This window comes from Podarcis gaigeae (genome assembly GCF_964106915.1).
Source record: "Podarcis gaigeae genome assembly, chromosome: 15".
Lineage (NCBI taxonomy): Eukaryota > Metazoa > Chordata > Lepidosauria > Squamata > Lacertidae > Podarcis > Podarcis gaigeae.
The window spans coordinates 10,032,957-10,058,458 of record NC_139692.1 but is presented as its reverse complement, the minus strand read 5'-3'; the positions used below and the strand labels follow the sequence as shown (position 1 = coordinate 10,058,458).

The 25,502-nt window shown below is 48.0% G+C and overlaps 1 protein-coding gene and 2 long non-coding RNA genes across 4 annotated transcripts in view; 1 reads left to right on the top strand and 2 right to left on the bottom strand.

The window, feature by feature from the left end:
• Positions 1–10,520, bottom strand: part of LOC310832220 — a 91,810-nt gene extending 81,290 nt beyond the window's left edge. Inside the window, exon 1 of the long non-coding RNA XR_014558164.1 lies at positions 10,407–10,520. This is a non-coding gene — a long non-coding RNA (uncharacterized lncRNA). The remainder of the gene's footprint in view (positions 1–10,406) is intronic.
• ZNF703 (zinc finger protein 703) lies at positions 996–5,315 on the bottom strand. Its single transcript, XM_083713605.1, has 2 exons — positions 4,681–5,315; positions 996–3,720 (listed from the first exon to the last, which is right to left on the bottom strand). Exons 1-2 carry the CDS (start codon positions 4,969–4,971, stop codon positions 2,257–2,259), a joined length of 1,755 nt encoding a protein of 584 aa, XP_083569731.1. The 5' UTR covers positions 4,972–5,315; the 3' UTR covers positions 996–2,256.
• LOC310832253 lies at positions 3,731–24,135 on the top strand. Of its 2 annotated transcripts, none has more exons than XR_014558203.1 (4): positions 3,731–4,554; positions 13,336–13,436; positions 20,995–21,217; positions 23,763–24,135. It is a non-coding gene; the product is annotated as an uncharacterized lncRNA (long non-coding RNA). The 2 variants fall into 2 exon arrangements; XR_014558204.1 differs by lacking the exon at positions 3,731–4,554 and adding an exon at positions 12,899–13,136.
• The last annotated feature ends 1,367 nt before the right edge of the window (positions 24,136–25,502 follow it).

Genomic DNA, 25,502 nt, shown 5'->3' with positions numbered 1-25,502 from the left:
ATCGTCATTAAGGCGGCCGAAGGTGCGCTTGTCGCTACGTACCGTAACCGGCGTTCCTACCAAGACACACAATCAGCTGGATTTTTCTCTACCACTAGATGGCGCTGCAGCCTTTCGGTGATCCTTCTCCCAGGCAGGCTAGAAAATTACGCCGCTGACTCGCCTCCGCTTTGCTTTTTGTGAAGACTCCTGACACAGTCCTTCAGTTTGCAGATTTCCTATAACGAGGACTCATTCGCGGAGGCAGTGCATCTTGAGGAAACACTTTGGAGGGAAGCTGAAGCAGTCTACAACATGCAGCAGAATCAAGTGGCAGAAAGGGATATAAGGAACAGGTGACAGGTGTGCGGAGGTGACGCTCCCCGGGGAAGAGATGCTGCTGCTGCTGCAAATGCTGGCATATCAAGGAGAAAGAAGCGAGCTCAGCCTGGTGCCTATTGTGCCGCTTGCTGGCAGGTCATTTTCTGAAGTGAAAAAGGTGACCCATTGCAGCCTACCCTACAAATTCAGGACTATACCACCTCATTGTTCCTACCTGGGGAGGCAGAGAACAAGAATGACTCCTCCCACACGATAAAGAAAAACTGTCAGCTGCGAATGCCTTGGAAATTAGGAGCACGGCTAGCTGCTTTGAACTGAGCACACCTTTGATCCTTCCAAATCAGTATCGTCTCCAGTGACATGGCTGTGGCTCTCCAGGGTGTCAAACAGCGGATCTTTCCTGCCCTACCTTGAGATGCCAGGAAGTGAACCAGGGACCGCTTGCATGCAAGGCCGATGCTCTTACCACTGAGCTAAACCCCCAAACTAAACCCTCACCTTCATATTCTTGCTAATCTTTAATGTGTCCTAAAAAGGCCATAGGTCATTCACTACAGGGGTTTCTCCCCCCCCCCCACACTTTTGTTTTGGTGCTGTGGTTCATACGGAAAGAATGCGCACAACACACAGGCAGCCGGAGGGAGAATGCAAGACAGCACAAACTACAGGGTAGATATAGCCAAGTATTCATTTATTAACAAAATAAGACTTACCAGGATGGAGCTCTTATCACCCAAAATGATCCACAGCCTTCCGCGCTGGGTTAAGACTGGGGATGGGGGGGTGGGGGTGGGGCTCCACAACCTAATGACAGTTCCATTCCCATAGGTCAAGATAAATTGGGGGATTAGGGAGGATTGGATAGGTTTCTTTTTGGTATGTAGATTTGAGCCTGCAGTTGAGGATGGAACTGGCCCCTTGGGGCTAGCTGGACTCTTCAAAAGGATCCAGCTTGAACTAGGCTAAGCAAAAGTTATTTTGAGTTCTTCATTTGGTGCATGTTGGGGGAAAAAGGTCTTCAGTTCCAGTCCCTCGAGGGTGCTTGCCAATTTTATTTAAATCCAGGTCTTTAAAAACAAAACAAAACACCAAAATAAACAAAAGAAGAGCCACCTCAAAAAAATTTGTGGTAGGTGTCCCTGTGATGGATCAACTTGCTCAGCACTCTTTCTGGGCTTCAAGTATCATCAGCAACATCCAAGCGCCAGGATAACTGGCACATCAGCGCTTGCCTCCATACAGGGCACCCACCAACTCTCAAAGCTCAGAGCACCTGACTTTGTGGAGAAGAGAGAGGGCACCCGACTTAAGATGGAGTAGTCCTCAGAACCAAAGTCGGCAGCAGAGGCTGGGGTCCTTCCTTGCTTACAACCCATCAGCAAAGTGCATCTCACCAAGTGATGCTCTTGCCATCCTGAAGCAAGAACAAAGCCACAGAACATCTCCCAGCTGACCTCCCGCCGCCCCTTTCCTTAGAACACAATACAAAAAAGGACAAAAAAAATATAATTACATTTCTGATAACTGTACAAAAGGGGGGGAAACTATTTCCTTTAAAAAAAAGAAAAGAGGGGGGGGGAAACAAAGGAGGGAGGGATGCATTTTGTTGAGAATCATGCAAATGGTTTATGGGAGATCAAGAGATTTTTTTTTAAAAAAGAAAATTATAGGGGATTGAAAGAAAGATAAACGAAAACACAATTAAGAGCCCCCACACAAGCAAAAAGAGAGAGAGAGAGAAAGATTTAGGTTGGGTATTGTTATAATCAATATTATTTTTTTGGGAGGGGGGACACAGACTTTTTGCATACCATTGATTCATTGGTGTATTAATGCACTTATAATTCCCAGCTTTAAGCTAACATACAGTAAATAAATACATAGTCCCAGGACGAGGGCAGGAAAAGAAGAGGGAGAGGCGGCAGACAACTGTAGTTACTGATATCCAAGTGCAGAGGCTGAGGTTAGTCTTTGGCCATAAAGGGCATATGGAGAGTAGTAAGGTCCGGCTGCGGGCAAAGAGGGCACAGGCAACGCGCCGGCCGTGGGCAAGTGGCTCTTGCCGTAGGGGTGGTACCGGTTTAGTCCCAAAGTGTGCGGGCTTCTCAAAGACAGCGATCCTGGCAAGGAGCTGGGGCTCCCGGGGCCGGTGGGGGGGAGATGCAGGTGGCAAGATGCTGCGGACCCCAGCCCAGAGGTAGGGTAGCCAGCCAGGAGTTTTTCTGCCCCTGGCAGTGTCGTGTGGGTCCGTAAGTGGGCCAGCAGTTCCTCCGAGGTGGCAAACCTCTTGTCGCAGGGTCCGCTGGCAGACACCCAGTTGCATATGTGGGGAAGAGCGTCGTTCTGGAGCATGAAGCCGTACGTGTAGAGCGGGTGGCCCGGCAGGCTGGGTGTGGCGCTGGAGAGGGTGGTGTGCAGAGGGTGCGTGGGGTACACCAAGGGATATCCGCTTTTCAGGCTGCCCGGGTCGTGCACGCAGCTGGAGCAGTTGCTAGTGCCCAAATGCGAGGCGCTGTGGTAGCTCAGGCAATAGGGGTCTCGGCATAATCCTTGCATGAAGGAAGGGGGAGAGGCCCCCGTCAGAGGGCTGGAGCTGGGGGGCTTGCCCGGTAACCCCAAGGCGCCAGGCAACTGGCTGCTCACCAGGCTGGGCTTGGTAGGGTCTAAGCTGGGCACAAACTGCGACGGGTAGCCAGCATAGGCCCCGACGATGGAGCCGTGGTAGCCGATGCTGGAGGGCGGCAAAGGAAACACCGAGTGTCCCGGCTTGTATGGGGACACCGGAGCCACGTGGCCCGCGCCCAGGGCCGGAGGCTCCGACTTGCGCCCGGAAGCGGCCTCCGTATGAGCTCCGGGCTCCGCGCTGCCCGCGCCGCTGCCCGCGCGGCTGCCGCTGCCGCCGGCTCCTTGCGCGCCGTCGGAGCTGGCCTTGGCGGACATATCCATCTCCTTCTTGTCGTCGGCGCCTTTGCAATCCGCGTGCTGCGGAGAGCTGCCCCTCGAGCCGCCCGGGGAGGAGGAGGTGGAAGAGGACGAGGCGGTGGCGGCGGCTGCTCCGTGCGGAGGGAAAGGAGGGCAGGCGGCGCTGGGCACGCGGAAGCCCGTCTTCTCCACGCCCGGCCCGGCCTGGTTCGGCTGCCCGCCGCCGCCGCCGCTGCCCTCCTTACGCAGATCGCCGCCTCCGCCGCCTTTGGAATAAGGCTTGAAGCTGGACTTGTCCTCGGTCGGCGCCTCGCCAAGCTGCTTGAGGGCGCCGCCGCGACTCCCGGACTCCTTGTCCGGCCCGGAGAGCCCGGCCGAAGCGCCGGAGTTGAGTTTGGAGGCGGGCGGAGGGTCCGGCTTGCCGATCTGCGAGCAGGTTTGCGCCAGCAGCGCCAGAGGGCTCTTCTTGGCGTCCAGCTGGGGAAGGCAAGGCAAGGAGGGAGACAGAGAGGCTGGTTAGACCACGCAGAGCTGGACGCGTCGGGAGGAACTGCGCCCCCACCCCCAATACAACACCCACCCAAAGGACGCAACAACTCGGAAAGGCCCCCGGGGCGCACCGCGGAGACCCCGCAGACGGTGCCCCCTTCCCGGCCCTAGTTGCAAAAACACTCCTGCCCCGACTCCCCTACTATTTTAGGTTACCCCCTTCTTTTTAGGAGCGCCACCCTTACGGAAATTCCCTCCGGCGGAACCGGACGGAAGTTTCCCCTCCTGCAAACCCCACAGACGAGCAGATCCGGCCCGGGTTGGTTCACTCTCCAGACGGGAGCTCGGCTCATGGAGGGTCCGAACCCGGGTGAAAAATTCTCCCAGGAACCGAGAGACAAGCAGCCTCGGCGATTCACACCGGCTGCCTATCCCCCCCAACCCCCCCTCTTTCCCACCCCGATGGATCCCGCGATCACCCGCCTTGGATCCACAAAGGCTCCGGGCGCGCGCAACGATCGTTGCCGAAGCCCACGAACCTTGCCTCGCAAAGTTCGGCCCGGGAGATCGAGGAACGAACAAGCGATTCCTCCGCCGTCGGAATTTGTGTTAAAATCACAGAACTCAAATAACTCTCTTTGCTTGGGACTCTATTTAAAAGGAAAGTCCGGGCGAGGATTTTCTCCCATCCGGCTCCACAAATTCAGAGAGAGAGAACAGACGGACTTCTAGTCCAAGCCAGGGCGAGAGATCAGGGTGGGGCTCCCCAAGGGACCGCGGACCGACGCGAGGGAAGCGGGGCGCAGCTCTCGAGGGACGCAGGTGAGAAGCGCCCGGAGGTGGCGGCGGCGGTGCCGGGGGACCCTCCCGTCGCCCAATTGGCCGTCGGGGCAGCGGCGTGTGCGGAGAGGGAGAAGCGCAAGCAGGCAAGAGCTGGCTGGCACTGACCTCGATGGGGCTGACGGGCGTGGAGGAGAGGGGCTGCAGGTATTCCGGGTGCAAGAGGTGTCCGCTGTGGGCGCTCAGCATCTTCAGCACCCTGATGGGAAGCCGGTTCGCCTGGCGCAGGGGGTCCTCCGGGGACAGGTGCGAGAGCGCCGGGCACGCGGCTCCCGGAGCCTGGGCTGGAGAGGAGGAGAAGGTGGCGGCGGCGGCTGCTACGGCGGCGGCCGCGCTCTTCCCTCCGCTGCTGGTGGGCGATGTCCTTGCGTTAGATCCAGCGGGCGAGCCAGCGCTCATTTGGGGAGCGGGCCGGGCGGGGGTGGGGTCGGGCCGGGCTGGGGAGGGGGAGGGAGAGGCAGGAGAGGCGAGCTCCGCAGCGCCCAAGCCCGGGCGCCTGGCAGGAGCGGCGGCAAAGACGAGCGCACCGGCCCAGCGAGACTTTAATGAAAGAATAATAATAATAAAAATAATAAAAACCTCTTTTGGGAAAAAAAAAGCCCTTCCCGTTCCCGGAGCCGCACGTCAAATAGCTCCGATCTTGCAGCACACTTCAAAGGCACCGGCCCTGCCCACCAATCGGGGACGTGCCAAGGAGCTCTGGGAGGGGCGATCGGCCGGTGGGGGGAGCTTAGCCTAGTGGGAAGATGTGGGGCTTAAAGGGATCTCGCGCGCTCTCGCGTTTTGGCACCTCGCGGATTGCCGAGGAGCTGCGTTGGCGAAAGGGCGCTGCGCCCTCGCCCTCGCCGGATTTCACCCAGGGGCGAGGCTGGCCCCCCCACTTTCAAAAGGGGGGGGAGAAAGGCAGTGGGGGAAAGGGTGTGTATCTATGGAAAACATTGCACTCACCTTTCTTCACTTAACTGAGCAGCAAAGACTTCACCTTCTTTCTTTTTTAAAGGAGGCGGGAATTCAGGAAGAACAAAAAAACATGTAATATTCTTTCGTCACTGGAGAAGCGGGTGCGGGGAAGGCACTTACAGTACAGGACTTTAATGAGCTGCCTACGCTCTGTGAACTGAAAGTATATGGCTTCCCCCGAAGTATCTTTTTTTTAAAAATATAATATTTTATTAAGTTTTAAGAATAACAGCATACAGAAAAAAGAAAAAACACAAGAAAAACACAAAAAATACACAAAAGATACACAAAAAGAAAAAACAAAAATCCCTCTTTTTGAATTCTCATCTTTGATTCACCTATTTTCCTGACTTCCTCACGCCTCCCTTTTTTGTATCCCTTTTTAAAAATTGTTCAGCAAATTCATATCCAATTAATTTATCTGTTATCAATCCAATCTTATTTTTTTCCCTTGTTGCTAGAACCCCTTCAGTTCATTTCAATGTCATCAACGTTCAAAATTTTTTACAATGTTTCTGTAAATAAATTTTAAATTACCTCCAATCTTCTTCCACCAACTCTTCTCCCTGATCTCGGATTCTGCCAGTCATGTCCGCCAAAGTATTCCCCCGAAGTATCCTGGGAACTGTAGTTTTGTGCAGGGTGCTGGGAATTGTAATTCTGCTAGGGGTAAACAGCAGTTCCCAGGACACTTTTGGGGGAAGTCGTGTGCTTGAAGTATGGTGTGTATGCAGCCTTGCAAGCCTTTTCCAGCACATCCTTTCTATGCGTTGTTTCCAACTAAGCTCAGAGTAGACCCATTGAGGTTAATGAACCTCAGTTAGTCAGGTCCATTAACTTCAAGGGGTCCACTCTGAGTAGCGCTAGCATTGGAGGCAAGCGGATGTTGTGTTTATTGAGTTGCTCTCTGTTTGTTTTGCTGGTACTGTAGTTGTTTTGGGCTTCCTTCCAGGAGGAAAAGCAAGAGATAAGCACCGCATGAAAAAAAGAAAAGAAAAAAAATGAAAGGTCACGGGTCTAAAATATGCTCTTCCGAAGCCAGTCTGTTGGTAAAATAGCTAAGAATGTGGAATGGTGAGCTTCAAAATTAAGAACATAAAAAGACGGAGCCCTGAAGGATCAGACCAGCATCCTGTTCTCTTGGGAAACCCTCAAGCAAGGCCTGCTTACAACAGCAGCCTTCCGACCACTTGTGCTCAGGCCCATCCCATAATATGGATTCACTAGAGGGCCTTTAGGGGATGCGGGTGGCACAAAGCCTAGGACTTGCCGATCAGAAGGTCGGTGGTTTGAATCCCCGCAACGGGGTGAGCTCCCATTGTTCAGTCCCTGCTCCTGCCAACCTAGCAGTTTGAAAGCACGTCAAAGTGCAAGTAGATAAATAGGTACCGCTCTGGCGGGAAGATAAATGGTGTTTCCGTGCGCTGCTCTGGTTCGCCAGAAGTGGCTTAGTCATGCTGGCCACATGACCCGGAAGCTGTACGCCAGCTCCCTCGGCCAATAAAGCGAGATGAGTGCCGCAACCCCAGAGTCGGTCACGACTGGACCCTTTAACTAGAGGGCCTTTAGAATCAGCTACTGTGGTCTCTGCATTATGGGGCCATCCTATGCACAGGAACACAGGAGGCTGCCTTCTGCCTATCCCATGGGTAGGCAAACTAAGGCCCGGGGGCAATCGCCTTCTAAATCCTGCCCGTGGACAGTCTGGGAATCAGCGTGTTTGTACATGAGTAGAATGTGTCCTTTTATTTAAAATGCTTCTCTGGGTTATTTGTGGGGCATAGGAATTCATTCACCCCCCCCCAAAAAAAAATATAGTCCGGCCTCCCACAAGGTCTGAGAGACAGTGGACCGGCCCCCTGCTGAATAAGTTTGCTGACCCCTGGGCCCTAGCCAGACCATTGGTCCATCTAGCCCTCCACTGTCCACACTGATAGGCAGCAGCAGCAGCAGCTGTGCAGAGTTTCAGGCAGGGGGCATTCTCAGCCCTTGCTGGAAAAGCTGAAGATTGAACCTGGAGCTTTCTGCATGCACCTACCCTTTGGAACCCTCTGCCTTATTAACACCAGGCAGCTCCTTTTTGTTTTTGCTCAAACCTATCCAGACATGTAGATAGAAGTCACCTGTGTTGTGTTTCTTTTTTGCTACTGTTGTTCTTAATCATATGGAATAATTTTTGAAAAACTAGGTTTTTTAAATTGATAATTTTATTTTTTAGTTTTGTAAACGGATTTGAGGGTTTTTGTTTACAGTTGAGTGGTATATAAAGCTTATTAAACAAAATAGATGGACCTAAAGGAAAAGCAGATGTTGTGCCTCTGAGCTACCGCATATTTATGTACTTGAAAGAAAGTCTCACTGGTCAGACTTTCAAACTTCAGCTCAGGTACCTTAATTTGTTTGTTTTTTAACCCACTTCCCCCTTTTTGCCTTCTGTGGCAGCCAAGCAAGAGTGTCAGCTCGGTCCCACGGGGCTGTGGGTACTATGCATGGTACCAAAATTTGTGGGTGCCCGGCCCCTTCATGGGGAATTTTGTGGGTATTTGGGTACCCAGGGCTCTAGGGAGTTGGTACCTATGTGGCCAAGTGTCCTGTTTTACAAAGGGCAGTCCTCAAATGGCATCCTCCATTTGGAAGGCTGTCTGGTCCAAGCCCAGTTTAAATGGAAGGAGCCATAAGAAATTAGAGCAGGGGCTGTGAAATTGCCCATCAAGGATTAGCACTTGAAATGCAGAGTGAGCAGGCACACACAGTAGGTCATCTGGGTGGCACTCAGTCTCATAAATTCTGAGCACATGATAAAGCATGGGGAAATGTCATTTGTTAAGGGTGCTGGGAATTGTAGCTTTGTGAGAGTAAACTATAGTTCCCAGGATTGTATGATGGACGCAATGTGCTTCAAATCTATGCTATGGATATTCTGTAATATTCTACAGCCTTTTAAATGCGTCTGTATTTTCAGTTTTGTTTTAATTATTAACTTGTTTTTATCCTATATTTTATTCTGTGAACTGCCCTGATATCTTATGAAGAAGGCGCCATATGTAAATCTAATAAATAAAAATAAAATGGCCTGGCCAGAGTCTACCCCACTATGGGGACACATATTTCTATTTCTGTTTGAGTAATTCTTTCTGGATTTGCATCTAGGTGTATAAAGTAGCATATGCAGATTTTGTGCAAAGCTGTGCCCTCCTTTGTTCGTGTGTTAATGATGCATAAGCAGACTCAATGCTAGGTTGCAGGGGTCTGCAGAAATGGTTGCCCACTCCCCCTTTGGCCTCCCCACTCATAACAACAACAATCAAAGATGAGCAATTCAGACAAATTTAAAACACTCCTGAAAATTGGGTCTCACTGGGTTCCACCATTATTAGGACAAAACAGGAATCCCTGGTCTATTGGAGACATTAGCAAATATTTCCCCTTTTATGGGGAAAGGAGTCAGCAGATGCGAGCTCTTGTCTTTCTTTGGAACTGATTGGGCTTTTTCCAGAAGGCTCTTTTCCAACTTTGGGAAATGTGGCTGTAGAAACAGCTATGGCCCCTACTATGGGGTAGATTTGCAGCTACCTAGACTCTCCATGGGAGGGTGGGGTGACCTTTGTAAAGTTTACAGTGAATGGGCAGTGCCGTGCAATAAACACAAATCGCTCCACCCACAGTAATTAGGCTTGGAAACAATTTTCAGTTGCAGCCAATGGAAGGCTCTTTTCATGACTAACTGGCGTGTATCCAGCAAAATCCTACTTGGCTTATGTCCAGTCATTTCAATGGGTCTACTCTGAGTAGGACTAAAATTGCACATAACCAATGCAGGAGCTACCTTTCCGTACACCAGACTGCAAGCTTGTCTTCGAAAGGAACCCATGGAATGGGAGGTAGGACTTTACAGTGCTGATGAGACCAGAGAATTTCCAAGGAAATGAAAATTCACTTTAGGTGGCCATGAATACTACCAGGTTCTTACCGTCTAGCATGCAATACTTCAGGGCTGTGGGGAGAAAAGCAATCACAAGTTGTCGGAGAATAATTCAGTGCAGAGATAGAATCAAGTAGCGGTCAGGTAGATTGATGAGTGTTGCCGACAAGTGGAAGGCAGGCATGAATGGCACCCAGAGCAGCAGAGAATATTGCCATAAATCTAGGTGGCTGGGACGTCTCCAAAGGCAGGTTCACACACAATCATTTCAAAGTGATGGCTGACACCACAAAGCCACTGTGAGATGTCTGAGTTGCAAATGCTTCTCAGGTATGTGTCCAGACACAAGCTTAGCAATTCCTTCAAAGTCACAGCTGAGTCAAGTGGCCGTGGAGCTAAGATTTCATTTTTTTAAAAAATGATATTTTATTAAATTTTTAACAAGAAAAATTTTACAAAACGATAAACAAAAAAACACAAGAAAAATACAGAAACCAAAATTTAACATAGAAAGAAAAAGAGAGAGAAAAAGAGAAAAAATAAAAATCCCTCTTTTTAGTATCTTACCGCTCATTTACTTCTTTTCCTGACTTCCTCACACCTCCCTTTTTTGTATTCCATTTAAAAATTTGTTCAGCAAATTCATACCCTCTTAATTAACCCTTAATTATTTATCCTCACATATTATAACTTCAATTTTTCATCTAATATCAATCCATTCTTGCATATTCTTATTTTACCTTATTACTAGAACCACTTCATTTCATTTCAACGTCATTAACATTCAAAAATGTTACAGTGTTTCTGTAGATAGATTTTAAATTTCTTCCAATCTTCTTCCACCAACTCTTCTCCCTGGTCTTGGATTCTGCCAGTCATTTCCGCCATTTCCATGTAGTCCATTACTGATTTCAGCATGTGCCTGATATGAGTTAGAGCAGTGTTTCCCAACCTTGGGCCTCCAGCTGTTTTTGAACTACAATTCCCATCATCCCTGACCACTGGTCTTGCTAGCTAGGGATGATGGGAGTTGTAGTCCAAAAACAGCTGGAGGACCAAGGTTGGGAAACACTGAGTTAGAGCACTCACATGGCTGGGCATAGCTGAGGAAAAGTGGCTCTAGCAAACCCACCCCTACCCCCAAATGATGAGCTGTAACCAATGCTAGTCATACTCAAAGTAGACCTGTTGAAATTAAGAGGTCTTCACTTGGACCCACCAATTTTAATGGGTCTCCTCTGAGTAGGAGTTTGTGGCTACAACCCTGTTGTGTTCATGGATATTATACAGTAGGACCATAGCTGCAGGGTTTCTTATGGGAAACTGTGTTATTATAAGTGAATCCTGCAAGAAAATGCTGCAGAATATGCAGAATAGAGAGCCAGTGTGGTGTAGTGGTTAAGAGCGGTAGTCTCGTAATCCTGGGTAACCGGGTTCGCGTCTCCGCTCCTCCACATGCAGCTACTGGGTGACCTTGGGCCAGTCACCCTTCCTTGAAGTCTCTCAGCCCCACTCACCTCACAGAGTGTTTGTTGTGGGGGAGGAAGGGAAAGGAGAATGTTAGCCGCTTTGAGACTCCTTAAAGGGAGTGAAAGGCGGGATATCAAATCCAAACTCTTCTTCTTCTTCTTCTTACTTCCTAACAGTAGTGCTCCTATCAGCCATTCACAACCAGCCACACCTCCTTGCAAGTTGTTCTATTCTATTCCTTTGTCCACATTTTCATTTTTTGTTCCCAGCTGACACTCAGTGTTCTGTGACCACTAAGCATGAATAGTCCCCCCTTGGGCGATATCTCCCTTGCTTTTCTGTGGCCCTGTATTATCCCCAATCTTGTCTACACAGCATTTGAATTTGCTACTTGATGGGGATGAATGTTGTGGTTGTATTGAGAGCTGGCCATTGGCTGCCTGAAGCAAACAACAAGATGGTGCCATGGTGCCTGGTAAGAGGAGATTGAGAGGAGATATGGTAGCCATCTTCAAATATCTAAAGGGCTGTCACATGGAAGAGGGAACCAATGGCTTCCAGATAAACAAAAAGGAGATTCTGACTAAACATCAGGAAGAACTTTCTGACAGTGAGAGCTGTTCGACAGTGGAACAGTCTCCCTCGGGAGGTTGTGGACTCTCTTTCATTGAAGGTTTTTAAGCAGAGTGTGGATGGCCATCTGTCATGGATGTTTTAGCTGAGATTCCTGCATTCCAGGGGTTTTGAATAGATGGCCTTTGGTCCCCTTCCAACTCTACAATTCTACAGTTTTCTGATTCCTCATACAGAAGCCGACCAGGCATCATTGTTGGTGACAGGACAGAATCCTGCACCACAACAAAGGACAGCAAGCTGCATGGCATACAGAACCCCCAGCATCCAGTAATCAAGATGTCCACCTCATGGGCCAATCAGGGCCAACCCCTACCATTACAGTCAAACAGTAGGGCCGGCCCTGATTATCATGACATATGATGCCATCAACCTACGGGGTGCTCTATGGAGTTGGCAAGATGGTCAAGTTCCTATCTCCAAAGGTTTCTATCAATCTAAATGGATGGATGGTAAAATAAGTGTGTATGTGTGTGTGTGTGTGTGTGGGGGGGGAATCTGGACACATGTGGTTATATTAGTTGTCGCCAACTATGTTCTTCTTAAAGTAGACCCGTTGGAACTATTGAACCTGAATCAGCCATGTCCATTGACTTCAATGGCTCCACTCTGAGTTGAACTAGCATTGGATACACCTGGCGGTACCTGAAGCTCAATTCCAGCTGACAATGGGAATTAAAAGGTGGCCTCCGGTGGTGCAATATATCTTACTTGGCAGATATATAAGAATATAAATGGTAAAGCTGGAGTTGAATGGCAATGAGACATACCTTTAAGTATACCTTTATCCTTACGCAGTAGCAGGCTGGTGATAACTGCTGGGATGATTTTATCAGTACTTGTAGTTTGGCAGGGAACTGTTTGCAAGAAACAGTCCTAGATAGCACAAATATTCTGGCATTGGTGAGCTACGTGAAACATGTCTCAATGTAACCCACAAGTGATGACATCAAACTTCTTGATGAATTATAATTCAGCTGTTTCACATTGTATTCTTCCTCTGAAGTTCCTTTGGCATATATCTGTAAATAAATCTTATATTACAAAACACCAATCAGTCTCCAGTAACCCAATCCAAGGAAACCAAATCCCAAAGTAAGTGCTGGAACCTCAGCAGTCGGATAATTGAGGTGTGCAAAGCAATATATTATTTTCAATTATGGTTAGCCTGTTTCCCCAAAGGGAGGCTTCTGCAATTTTATATTTGGGAACAAATTCACTGGTTGAATTTCTGTGGGCTTGAAGTCCTTGAGTCCAGCCCTCAGGCCTTTCTCTCCATGTTCAGTTCAGTGTATTCTGCGTGATTACTCTGAAGCAGACTTTGCCAACTTGATGCCCTGCAGGTGTTCCTGGACTACAGCTCCCATCAGCTCCAGCAGCATGGTCGTGTTGGCTGGGACTGATGGGAATTGTAGTCCAAAACATCTGCAGGGCACCAGGCTGGCAAAGGTTGCCCTGAAGGACGTGGTTTGGAGAATCATGGCCTCAGTCAGATGAATTCTCATGAATAAAGGAAGCATTATATCAGCCAGCACAGACTGAACCAGTCTGTCAGTCCGTAGGGTGGAAAATTGAAAGGGTGAGTACATGGTATGTTTGGGGTGATGTAATTGCTACGATATTTAAAAATAAAATTAAAAAACCCCATGGCTTATCTGGAACAAATTACCCGCTGAAACCCCAGCAAACCTGCCTCTCTGATTGGCATGCCACACCACTAACAGATTTATAACTCAGATTGTTTGACAGTTTCCTACTTCCTTTTATGTATTTCTAAGCGACGGCGTGGAATTTGCCAATGGAACACCACACGGCAATTGTTGGCTGAGCGGCTGGGCAGGATGGAGTTGAAAAGGCTTCCAGGAGAGCTTTCCTGACTGTGAGTAGACACATCGCAGACCTACGAGCGTCCATTCCTCGGAATCAGAGCCTTGCCATTTCTTCCCTAAATCGCAGAACACAGGTTTTAGGTTACCGCTACCTCCTGAAGAAAAGAAAAAAAAAAAGCCGAGCGAGCAAGCTGTATAATTAATCATATTAGATCCTGGCAGATGCTTTAGTTTGCAACAATGTTGCTATTATTAAGCATCTACGGCCGCCCATTACAGCCGGGGCCCACGTGCTCAGAGTTCTGGGAAGGAAGACTTGGCAGGCCTCCCCTGAGCGAAGTAGGCTTGTCACATGGCATGCTTCAAGTACCACTTTCCCAACCACAATCAATCACTCCGCTTGTCAGGATCTGTCAGTTCTACCTCATTGCGAGACCTTTCTCTGAAACTGACCGCAAGCCTGATTCGAACCGAACGGCGGTGATGGCAGAGATGGGAGTTGGCTGTGTGTGTGTGTGTGTGTGTGTGTGTGTGTGTGTTTTCCTCAAAGGGGAGCCATTCAAGTTCAGGAGAGAAGCAAGAACAAAGCTGGGGAGGGAGGGAAGGAAAGGAAAACAGCAGCAAAGCAAAACATAACAATTGCTTAAGAGTAATTCAAGTTGGAAGAAAATGACAAAGAAATATGCATGCACAAAGGTGGGGCAGGTAATGATATGTGAATGACTCCTTTCACAGGTACGGATGGGTGAACATGCTACATTTGGGTTTCTCCCAGTTTCTTATTTTCCCAATGCTTCAGTTCTTCACATTTCTGCATCACTTTTCTGCCTTTTAACTAACTAACTAACTAACTAACTAACTAACTAACTAACTAACTAACTAACTAACTAGCTAGCTAGCTAGCTAGCCAGCCAGCCAGCCAGCCAGCCAGCCAGCCAGCCAGCCAGCCAACCAACCAACTAACCAACCTAACTCATTGAACATTTCCAGCATTTTAATGTGAATTCCTGCTAATATGCACATTTTCACAAGACAGTGCCTGTTTCAGTTGGAGAACTGTAGTGCAGAATTCAGAGGAATACGAATTTCAGAGACTGACTGAAGTTTGGCTTGTGTGAGGAAGTCTCAGGAAGTCTCAGTTAAGTGGATTCACCTTCAAATGTGTGTGTTGAGCCAAATTTCTTCCATTTACCTGTCCCCTCCTGCTCCACAAAAAACCTAGAGCTCGCAAGAGCAAAGACAGCAATGATTATGATTCTGAACCATTTCTGAATCATAATGTAACTAGGAAGCAGCAGATGGACTTGAGGCATGCAAAGTTTTGAATCTACTAATGCCTACGTCTCGAAGTCATGCTGGCTGGATGACCAAAGGAGATGGGTTCTGTGCATGGGCAGGAATCATACAGGATCTTTTCAGGTCATTTTCATAGCCTCTGTTCTTGCTGCTGAAGAGATAAGTCATTGTTCAGTTTTGTTTTTTGTTTTGTTTAAGCAGCTTGTCTCTTCAGCAGCTGGAACAGGGATGAGATGATAGCTGGCGATGTAAGAGGATTCCAGAGCAATGAGAAATTGAATGGTGGAGCTAGCCCAAGACATTTTGATGCCTGAAGCGAGGCACCAAATGATACCCTCCCTATACTAGGGAGGTGGTGGACAAAATGTAAACAGTCTTGTTGCACTAGTTCAGATGTAGCTTCTTGACTTTATGTATTCCCCTAAATTCTGGCTCCTGAAACAGAATGCGTCACCGTAGCAGAACTGACACAGTGGGATATGAAGAAGTTTCATCAAATGTGATCAAAGGCTCATCTGACAATCCCCTTTCAACAATAAAATATGGACACAATCGAAAGCGTTTGATATATGGTTTTAAATCTTAGGCTATTACATATTTCTTCAGTCATGAGTTGCGCTAGCCACTGCCAGAGGTTGGATACTGGGTTTCGGGGCAGCTTTATGACTTTTGGCATATCAGACTAAAAATGTATTTGGGAGTTTCTGGGCTGTCAGAGTTCCTAAGATATTGCACCCCATTTTGTGTATGTGTGTGTGTTTCCTATTGCCAAAAATTCCTCTAGCCAACTTGCTCTTCCGATGTGGTTTATTTTAACTGTCTACTTTATTCCAAAGTCCCTTCACTACCTGAGAGTTTATTTTGCTGAAGGCATCTAAATGTATAAGAATAATTAAAGCACCCTTGTTTTGAGGGGACATTTTTCTTAATGAATAAAAGTGTCCAAAGCTGGCAATCAAGAGGAAAGGTAGTGAAACAATGACCAGGGACTGTTGCTAGTTTATTGGCAAGAAAGCTGCCAGCTCAAAGTAGTTTCAGCAGTAACAAACTGTCATCAGGAGATCAAAGATGATGATGATGAATGCTGTTCAACTGACTATTATGGGGAATTATTATTTCTGATGATTCCTTCCTTTTAAACATACACTCTGCTTCTGCTATCCTGAGCACAGCACTAACTATATGGGCAATTCATCCAATAACCTCACTGGTAGAGCATCTGACGCAGGGAAAAATACGTATAAGCCGACTCACCCTTTTTGTGAGGCAGCATTGCAGGACGGAGGAGGCTTCACTGGATGGAATTCAAGCCGGCTGTGCCCTTCCTGATTGGTGGAGAGGGCATAAGCCCCATCAACCTATCAGGAACTGTATCCTGGCCTGCTCCCTGCTTTGGCAAATGAGGATGCAGGCCAGGGCTTGGACTGTGCCAGGGACGGAGCCGACAGAGCCAATCGTGGGCTTCCCTCAGGTCCTCCCCTTGCCCATTTAAGCAGCTAGCACCTGGGGGCTCAGCCTGTTTGTTCCTGCGCCGGATTTCCCCGCCCACCTACCCTGGGTTTAAGCTGACCGTCAATGACTTTGCTGTGGCTACAGTGGTTGCCATCCTTCAAAGGGCTGGGTAGGAATTTGCCCACTGGGCTAATTGGCACTGACCCGGTGGTTTTGCCTACTGGATAGCAATATCACAACTGGTTGGGCATTGGGGCAATTCTTTGTTTTGGATTGGATTGGAGGGGAGGTTGTAGTCTCTGCCTGCCCCTCCAAACGCTGGGGTATCCCATTAAAGGTATCTGGGGGGAATGGTTACGTCTGCGTGCCCAGGCGGGGGCCAGGGCTGAAGGCACTCCCCCAGATGGCGCTCCCTGCGGGGGTCACCCTATTGGATGTAAGTTTTAGGAACCCCCACCTGGATCGACCACGCGTCACTTCTGGCAGGTGGGCTGGAAGTATTTTGATTGCCCCATGCCCAAGCCAAACCTCTTTCATCCGTATTCAATAAAGTTGTGGCCTGTTTTGACCCCAAACCAGTCTCATTGGTCTCTTGTTATTTGGGTTGGGGTATGCAAAGTCCGATGCCTGGTCCTACTAGACAGCTTTTTATAGTCCTCGTGGCTGAGGAAGGGCTGCAGCTCAGTGGCAGAACACAAAAAGCTTCCAGGTTCTTCAATCCCTGTTATCTCCAGGTGATTTTGGGAAAGACCCTGTCAAAAATCTTGGCGAGTCAGTCAGATAATAATGATGTAGATTTGGAACGACACAGCTTTCTATATTCCTGTTGCATACCTTTGTGATTTCTTGGAAAGAAAAGGCAACACAATAGAAAGTGCCTTAAAAAAAAGAGTATATGACTTAAAAGGAAAAACAAACAAATGGATAATGGAAATCAAATCAAATCCAACATTAACTCAGCAGAACATAAGGCCTTCCCCCACCCCAGGTTCTTAGACATGATCTTTCAGAGTGATTTAATAACCAATTTTCTAGCTCTGAAAAATTGTTATGCATAGGGGAAGGCACAGTGAAGGACTTAGCCCATTTCCATGTGCTAAAAGCACTCTTTGCATCTCACAAGTCTGTAATTTGAACATAAAAAACTCAAGGTGCACAAATGGTGCACTTGGATTGTTCAAACTGCTTGTTTCCATTTTCTCATGATACACCATTCGCATGTGAAGACAAATAGTCCTCACAAGACTTATTTATTTTTTTATTGAGTTTATATCCTGCCTTTCTCCCAAGGCAGTTTACAACATTTAAAAACGTCTTGTCAGAGTGGCACATGCTCTGTTTATCTCCTGCTTGAACTACTGCAATGCTCTCTACATGGGGCTACCTTTGAAGGTGACTCAGAAAATACAATTACCTAATCCAGACTGATGATGGGGAGCGACCACCAGGACTGTGTAACTCCAGTCCTAAAAGATCTACATTGGCTCCCAGTATGTTTCCAAGCACAATTCAATGTGTTGGTGCTGTCCTTTAAAGGCCTAAATGGCCTCGGCCCTGTATACCTAAAGGAGCATCGCCACCCCCATCGCTCAGCCCGGACACTGAGGTCCAGCGCTGAGGGCTTTCTGGTGGTTCCCTCATTGTGAGAAGTGAGGTTACAGGGAACCAGACAGAGGACCTTCTCGGTAGTGGCGCCCACCCTGTGGAACGCCCTCCCATCAGATGTCAAGGAAATAAACAACTATCTGACTTTTAGAAGGCATCTGAAGGCAGTCCTGATTCGGGAAGTTTTTAATGTTTCATGTTTCACTGTGTTTCTTATATTCTGTCAGAAACTGCCCAGAGTGACTGGGGCAACCCACACAGATGGACAGGGTGTAAGTAATAAATACAAACACCAGTGCTTTTTTCGGAGGGGGGTTGCAGGGGTACACATACTCCTCAATATTTTGTGAATCTAAGGTTGGCCTCATTGAGGGACAGTATTTCAATATGAGTAGGAAAATGAGAGTATCCCTAAACATTTTTTTTGGAAAAAAAGCACTGACTAATACTAATGCTAATTGTTTGTTTGTTGTTGTTGTTATTAAATACAAAATAATCAACATGAATTAGTCTTCCTATCTGCCTTCTTCCTTACAACCAGTCCAGGGGGTGGCACCACTATCTCGACCTTAGTCTTTGTGTTGCCCAGGAAGGAGGATGGTACTAGAAGTAGTTGGGTCTGTCTGCCATTGACTCTAGCGCCACCTACTGTTGTCCTCCTGGCTTACACCCTACCAGACCCAATGGACTTTGGCTGCCACTGCCATGGGAAATACTGTAGCAGTTCCTTTGGGCATCATTGGCTAATGTGATATGCCTGAAGTCATCTTGGATGGAAAGCCACTGTGGCTCTTCCCCCTCGTAAGGGGTTCCAGAGTTGAGGCATGGCAAGGGCAATTGCTTCCACCTTCAACAAGAACTTCACCCTCTCCAGCCCCTCACCCAACTGTTTGTCCTGGTGGTTCCTTGAAGGAAAGGCACTTTCCCCAAGTACATTCCAAGTACAGCTGAAACATATATACTGGAGAACAGAACAAGGCTGTAATCTTTAGTGTGCTTACTTAAAAGTTCGCTCTACCAAAATCAATAGGACTTAACTTCAGAGAAAAGACCTTGAGGATGGGAGCGGTAATGTGAAATATGTTGTTATTTGTCGAATCATGTGAGGCAAAGCTTGCCTTGGGCCTTGTGGGAGGGACCCCACACAGTGGCTGCTCTCCAGACCATAGCTGTCAATGTTTCCCTTTTTTAAGGGAAATTCCCTTATTCTGAATAGGATTCCTCGCAAGAAAAGGGAAAGTTGACAGCTAGGCTCCAGACCGCCCTCACCCCTTTGGAAAGGGGAAGGATGTTGGTGTGGGAAGTAGTGCTAGCTCCAGGAAAAAAACAAAATGGGGCAGGGCATGGAAGTGATAAAGTGCCTTCAAACAGACCCCTCACTTCCTTTCTGCCCTCTGCCCTTGCTCAAATTCCCCTGCATTTCCTGCTTCCTCCTCTTCTTCCTGCAGACAGTACAATCTTCCTTTGCACTTTGGATCTGGCTTGAGGCTCCCAGTTCCAGATCTGAACTCTGCTGCTTCCCACTTTCCCTTTTCCCCATGTAAGGAGGCTCCACATGTACACACACGCAAACACACACACACACACACACACACTCGCGTGTTTGCAAGCCTTGGTGTTCTGCTGAGCCTGCTGATCCCCCTTTTCTTTCTTCTGTGTGGTACCGTTTTGGGGACATAATGATTGGCATGTGAGCCAGAACTTTGGTATTGACAGGAATGATAAAAAGAAAGAGACAACAGTTCCAGTAGGGAGAGTGCTGCTTGAGAGGACATATTTCCTACCAATTATGTTCCTATTAAATTCCAGGCCAATAAGAGGCCTCATGTACCTTAAGGCATAAAACAGAAGGGAAATTTTTACCTGGTACTGTTTCTCCCATCAGGTCCGTGATGGACAGGGATGGGGAAAGCTTCACATGGTGAAGTTTTCTGTTTTGCGGAACAAACGACCTCTCTGGCTACCCAGTGCTCAAACTTTCATGCAGTCATTTGGGCTCCGTGCACTGAAATGCAATTCCGCCCAATGAGGGACTTTGTTTTCTCTCTCCCTCTCCTGCATTTAAGATCTTTCAGCAACTTGTAATTACATGTTGGTGAGATTTCCGTGTTGAACACATAGATTAGGGTGTCCGTCACGCCTTGCACATATTTCCGGCTTTGTTCCAGTAGTTTAAAGGCATTCCACACACAAAAAATGGGCTTTCAAAAGGGCTTCTCCACCCACCCCAATGATAACCAATGTTTTGTTTTGTTTTTTTCACTTGAAAGAATGAAAGAAAAAAAACACGCACACAGAGGCTGTAAGTGATGGCAAGAGACCACTGGAAAAGGGTCCATCAATAACAGACCTGTCTACAGAGTCACTAGCACAGGAAACATGTCAGTAATGATGGATAAAGGAGTAACACTGACTTCCCCAAGTGATTTTTGTGGTGGCCAATGCCCTAACTCTTTGAAGGAAGCTATCATCATCAGTGGCAAACTCATGTTTTCTCATTACACATATCCTAAAACATTATTTTTTAAAAAAGCCTTTTGAAAAGCCAGGATATGATGGACACTTTGGCTCCATGCACAGTATATATTTAAAGCAGTATCACACCATTTTAAGCAGTTGTGGCTGCCCCCAAAGAATCCCGGAGACTTTGGACTACAAAAACAACATAGAGCTAGTGAAACTTTGTAATAAAAACAAGCAGCATGATAAAAAAACTGAAACAGGTGAAAACAGGAACTGAGGAATAACAGGGCCTGATCTTGTGGGTCTGGGAAATCCTGGGCAAAATGCTATGTCTGAAGCAACCAATAGATGATGCTTCACATTCCGCAGGGACCATGGTAGAAGATGCCCGTCATGGTATCCTGTTGTCCAAGTCACACCTGTGCTTTTAAAGAAACACTTTGTTCAGAAGGGTCACTTTATTTTGGCAGGGCATATCCTTTCTGTTTCAAATCTGATCTTCATATATTGAGGAAGGAAGAGATTTCTGTTGCAAATTTCCTGCAAGAGACTTCCTGGTCCTTTAATCAGCTACTTCCTATTCTGGGTCCTCCTGATGCTTTCCGCTTAGTTCTGCTCACGATTTTCCAACTGCCCATCATAATGTGCCGTTCCCCGTTCCTGTTCACCCCATATATTGCAGGATCTAGCCTTGAAGGTTTCATGGCAGGGTTTCCCAGTCTCTTCCAGACTTCTTCTGAAATTGCTTCTTACCCTTTGTTCCATTTCTCACCTTTTCAATTTCCACTGCAGCTGATGTTGAGGAGGCAAGCTCCTTGTGCTCACCCACTCACCATTCCTCCCTGGGGAAATGGTCATTGGTCAGTGATGGAGCGTGTGCTTTGTAAGCATAACTTACCAGGTTCAAGCAGAAGAACATAGAACGAGGCCTTTTGGATCAGTCCAAAGTCCCACCCAGTTCATCCTTCTGGTCTCACAGTGAACGGCCAGTCAGATATGTCTGGAAAACTGACAAGTAGGTTGGGAGCACAATAGCACACTCACACCCATAACCCCCCAGCAAATGGTACTGGAGGTACCACATAGCCATGATGACTAGTGGCCATTGGTAGCTGTATCCTCCATGGACTTGTCTAATGTCCTTTTAAAGTCCATCAAGTTGTTGGTCATCACTATAGGCACCAGGTATGATGGCCTGGGACTCGGGCTCGGAATCAGAGCCAGAGGAGTTCAGTCCACACTAGATCCTTTGCCTCAGGTGGCAGCTGAACCGAGTCTGGGGCCTGATTTTGAAGAGCCCCAGTCTGCACAGGTTCCCCTGCAACAAGCACCAGCTGGGCCGAGTCAGGGGCCTGAGCCTGCCCTGGCTCCAGATGCGGGGATTACCTCGTTGCCTTCAGCTGGGCCATCACTTACAGCTGCTCCACTACTGGTTGGGTCAGGGGAGGCTGAGGTGGCCTCTGGGTCTAGTAACCCACTAGTAACTGGGAGGGGTGGCTAACACCCCAGAGGACAGGATCACACTTCAAAACGACCTTGACAGATTAGAGAACTAGGCCAAAACAAACAAGATGAATTTTAACAGGGAGAAATGTAAAGTATTGCACTTGGGCAAAAAAAATGAGAGGCACAAATACAAGATGGGTGACACCTAGCTTGAGAGCAGTACATGTGAAAAGGATCTAGGAGTCTTGGTTGACCACAAACTTGACATGAGCCAACAGTGTGACGCGGCAGCTAAAAAAGCCAATGCAATTCTGGGCTGCATCAATAGGAGTATAGCATCTAGATCAAGGGAAGTAATGGTGCCACTGTATTCTGCTCTGGTCAGACCTCACCTGGAGTACTGTGTCCAGTTCTGGGCACTACAGTTCAAGAAGGACACTGAGAAACTGGAACGTGTCCAGAGGAGGGCAACCAAAATGGTCAAAGGCCTGGAAACGATGCCTTATGAGGAACGGCTAAGGGAGCTGGGCATGTTTAGCCTGGAGAAGAGGAGGTTGAGGGGTGATATGATAGCCATGTTCAAATATATAAAAGGATGTCACATAGAGGAGGGAGAAAGGTTGTTTTCTGCTGCTCCAGAGAAGCGGACATGGAGCAATGGTTCCAAACTACAAGAAAGCAGATTCCACCTAAACATTAGGAAGAACTTCCTGACAGTAAGAGCTGTTCGACAGTGGAATTTGCTGCCAAAGAGTGTGGTGGAGTCTCCTTCTTTGGAGGTCTTTAAGCAGAGGCTTGACAACCATATGTCAGGAGTGCTCTGATGGTGTTTCCTGCTTGGCAGGGGGTTGGACTCGATGGCCCTTGTGGTCTCTTCCAACTCTATGATTCTATGATTCTATGACATCTCCCGAGCTGCAGAGACTCAGGTCTGAGAGAAGGAGAGACCCGAGTACTCGCAGGAGGAGTGCTTGCCTTCAGGCGAGACAGGGAGGTGAGTCATCGGGGGATCAGGACCAGCTGTTACCCCGGCAGAGATAAAAGGCTGCTGGACCCCGCCCCAGGTTGCGGGAGCAACATTGCTGCTTGCTGGAACCTGCCTGTTACCCTGTGCCTGACCTAGCCTGGTTTCCTGATTTGGCCCTGTTGGACTGACTCCTCGTGGAATCCTTGGATTTGGGACTGGACCTGGACCGCGTTGCTCGGGTTAACCCCCGGGCCCAGCACACCAGTGGATGGAGTGGATGAGACCAATAGTGGGTCCCACGATCAAGAAGGCAGTTTTTGCATGTACTGTAGAGGAAAATGAGGGGCAGATGGGGCTCGTCTACCTGGGAAGGTAGCCCACCTAGGAGAAGCAAAACTCTGGTCCTAAACCTCCACTGCTTTGTGGCTGTACTCTTTTTTTAAGAAAGGCTTTGGGAGCAAACCCCGAGGAAAAATCAATACCCACTGCGTTGTGGGACATATTTGAGAGAAGAAAAGGCTAAGGAGCAAAGCCTACACAAATCCAGAGTGAGGTCCCTAAAATGGTTGGATGGCCCTTGCATGCCTCCTTCCAGCAACTCCTGCAGCTGAGCTGGTGCCAAACATATTGCTCTGCTTTTCTATGGACCACATCAGCAAGGCTGAGAGGGGGTCTTGTTGTCTGGGCAGCTCAGGACTGTCACACACTGCCAGGCTTGAACCCCAGAGAGGTCACTTGGTTGCTGCTCATGTATCAAAAACAACACAGGAGGCAGCAGTTATGAGTTAATAGAATCATAGAATGGTAGAGTCGTAAGGGACCCAGGGGTCTTCTAGTCCAACCCCCTTCAATGCAGGAATCTCAGCTAAAGCATCCATGACAGATGGCCATCCAACCTCTGCTAAAAAACCTCCAAGGAAGGAGAGTCCACAACCTTCTGAGGGAGGCTGTTCCACTGGTGAACAGCTCTTACTGTCAGAAAGTTTTTCCGTTTGTTTAGTCACAATCTCCTTTCTTGTAACTTGAAGCCATTGGTTTGAGTCCTACCCTCTGGAGCAGGAGAAAACAAGCTTGTTCCCTCTTCCATGTGAAAGGCCATACGATATTTGCAGATGGCTATCATATCTCCCATTCTCCTGTTTCCCAGGCTAAACGTGCCCAACTCCTTCAAGCACTCCTCATAAGGCTTGGTTTCCAGACCCAGAGTTACCTGTCTCTGCAGCCACAGCAGGCCCTGAAATTCCCCAGCACACACTCCATAGTCTCCCAAGACAGACTGATTCCAACAATCTGTGTGAAGAAGTACTTTCTTCTCGGTGTGCTCTCTCCACGGAAAGTCTGGAGGATGACAACATGCGATTAGGTCTTTTCAGTGGTGGCTTCCAGACTGTGGAATGCTCTCCCTAGGGAGGCTTGCCTGGCGCCATCATTACATATCTTAAGGCATTAAGCACTAAGCAAAAGGATTTATTTTCTGCCAAACTTTGACTTTTAATTATCTATGGCCTCCTTCAGTGGTTGGGATGTCTTAATCACTCCTTTAATCCCTTCTTTAAAAACATGAATGTGTTTTAGATTTATGTGTGAATTATTTTATGCAGGTTGTGATGTATATACTATTTATTTATTGCTGTAAGTTATTTTGAGTCATTTTAAAAAATAATAATAATAAGTGATCAATAAGTTTGGCTTCCTCAATAAAATATTTGAGGGGGCTGAGCCTTCACAAAGATGATATGCGTGTGCTACATCACGTGTTCAATTACTGTATTTTTCGCTCTATAGGATGCACCCGACCATAGGACGCACCTTGTTTTAGAGGGGGAGAACAAGAAACAAAAATTCTCCCCCTCTCTGCTCAGCACCCCTTCAGCAAAGCGGCAGGAGAAACAGAGCCCCTTCCATTTCTCCTCCTGCTTGGCTGAAGGGGCGCTGCGCAGCTCTCCCTCTCTGCTGAAACCAGGAGACTCTTGCTCTCCCGGCTTCAGCAAAAGGAACCTGAAGCCTGTGGAGCGCAGCGGGAACTCGCGCTGCGCTCCGAAGGCTTCAGGCGGCTATCCCTGAAGTCTGGAGAGCGAGAGGGGTCAGTGTGCACCGACCCCTCTCGCTCTCCAGGCTTCAGCGAAAGCAACACGAAGCCTCCAGAGCGCAGAGGGATCCCTCCCTCTGCGCTTCGGAGGCTTCGCGTTGCTATCACTGAAGCCAAGGAGCCTGCATTCACTCCATAGGACACACACACATTTCCCCTTAATTTTTGGAGGGGAAAAAGTGTGTCCTATAGAGTGAAAAATACGGTATATGGGGTGGGACTTACCAGGGCCTTCCCAATATGTTATTCAGGTTGGGCCCCCTCTGTGTGTGTGGCATGGGGAAGAGTCTTCAGGGCCAGAGAGGCCTGGAGGGCTGCATTTGTCCCCAAAAGAGAATCCTGGGAACTGTAGTGTATGTCCACAGAACTACAATTCACAGAAGGCAATTTTTAAAAGAGAACTGGACTGTGTACATTGAAAGCACACACCCTCCCCAAAGAATCCTGGAAACAGCATTTCCCCCCTCACAGAGCTACAATTCCCAGCACCCTTAGCAAACTACAATTCCCAGGATACTTTGGGTGGGGTGGGATGTGCTTTAAATATATGATGTGTATGCAGCCTTAAAAACTGGAGGCGGGGATATGGCACCCTCTGTAGAATCTGTTGCCTAAAGTGGCAGCTTCATGTTGATTCATAGCAGCGCTGGCCCAATCTGGCTCAAATTAAGTCCTGAGTCAGGGCTGTCCTCCACTTAGCTTGGATGGCTGAACCCCAGGCAGGAACATCTCATATATCAAGCTCCTTTCCTTAATGGAACGAAGATGACTCAAAGGCTTTTTAGAAGGAGTGGTTTC

Coding starts and splice junctions, on each gene's coding strand:
- ZNF703 (XM_083713605.1), bottom strand. CDS start 4,971: ATGAGCGCTGGCTCGCCCGCTGGATCTAACGCAAGGACATCGCCCACC. Junction 3,721..4,680: donor CGCCCGTCAGCCCCATCGAG/GTCAGTGCCAGC, acceptor TGCCTTCCCCAG/CTGGACGCCAAGAAGAGCCC.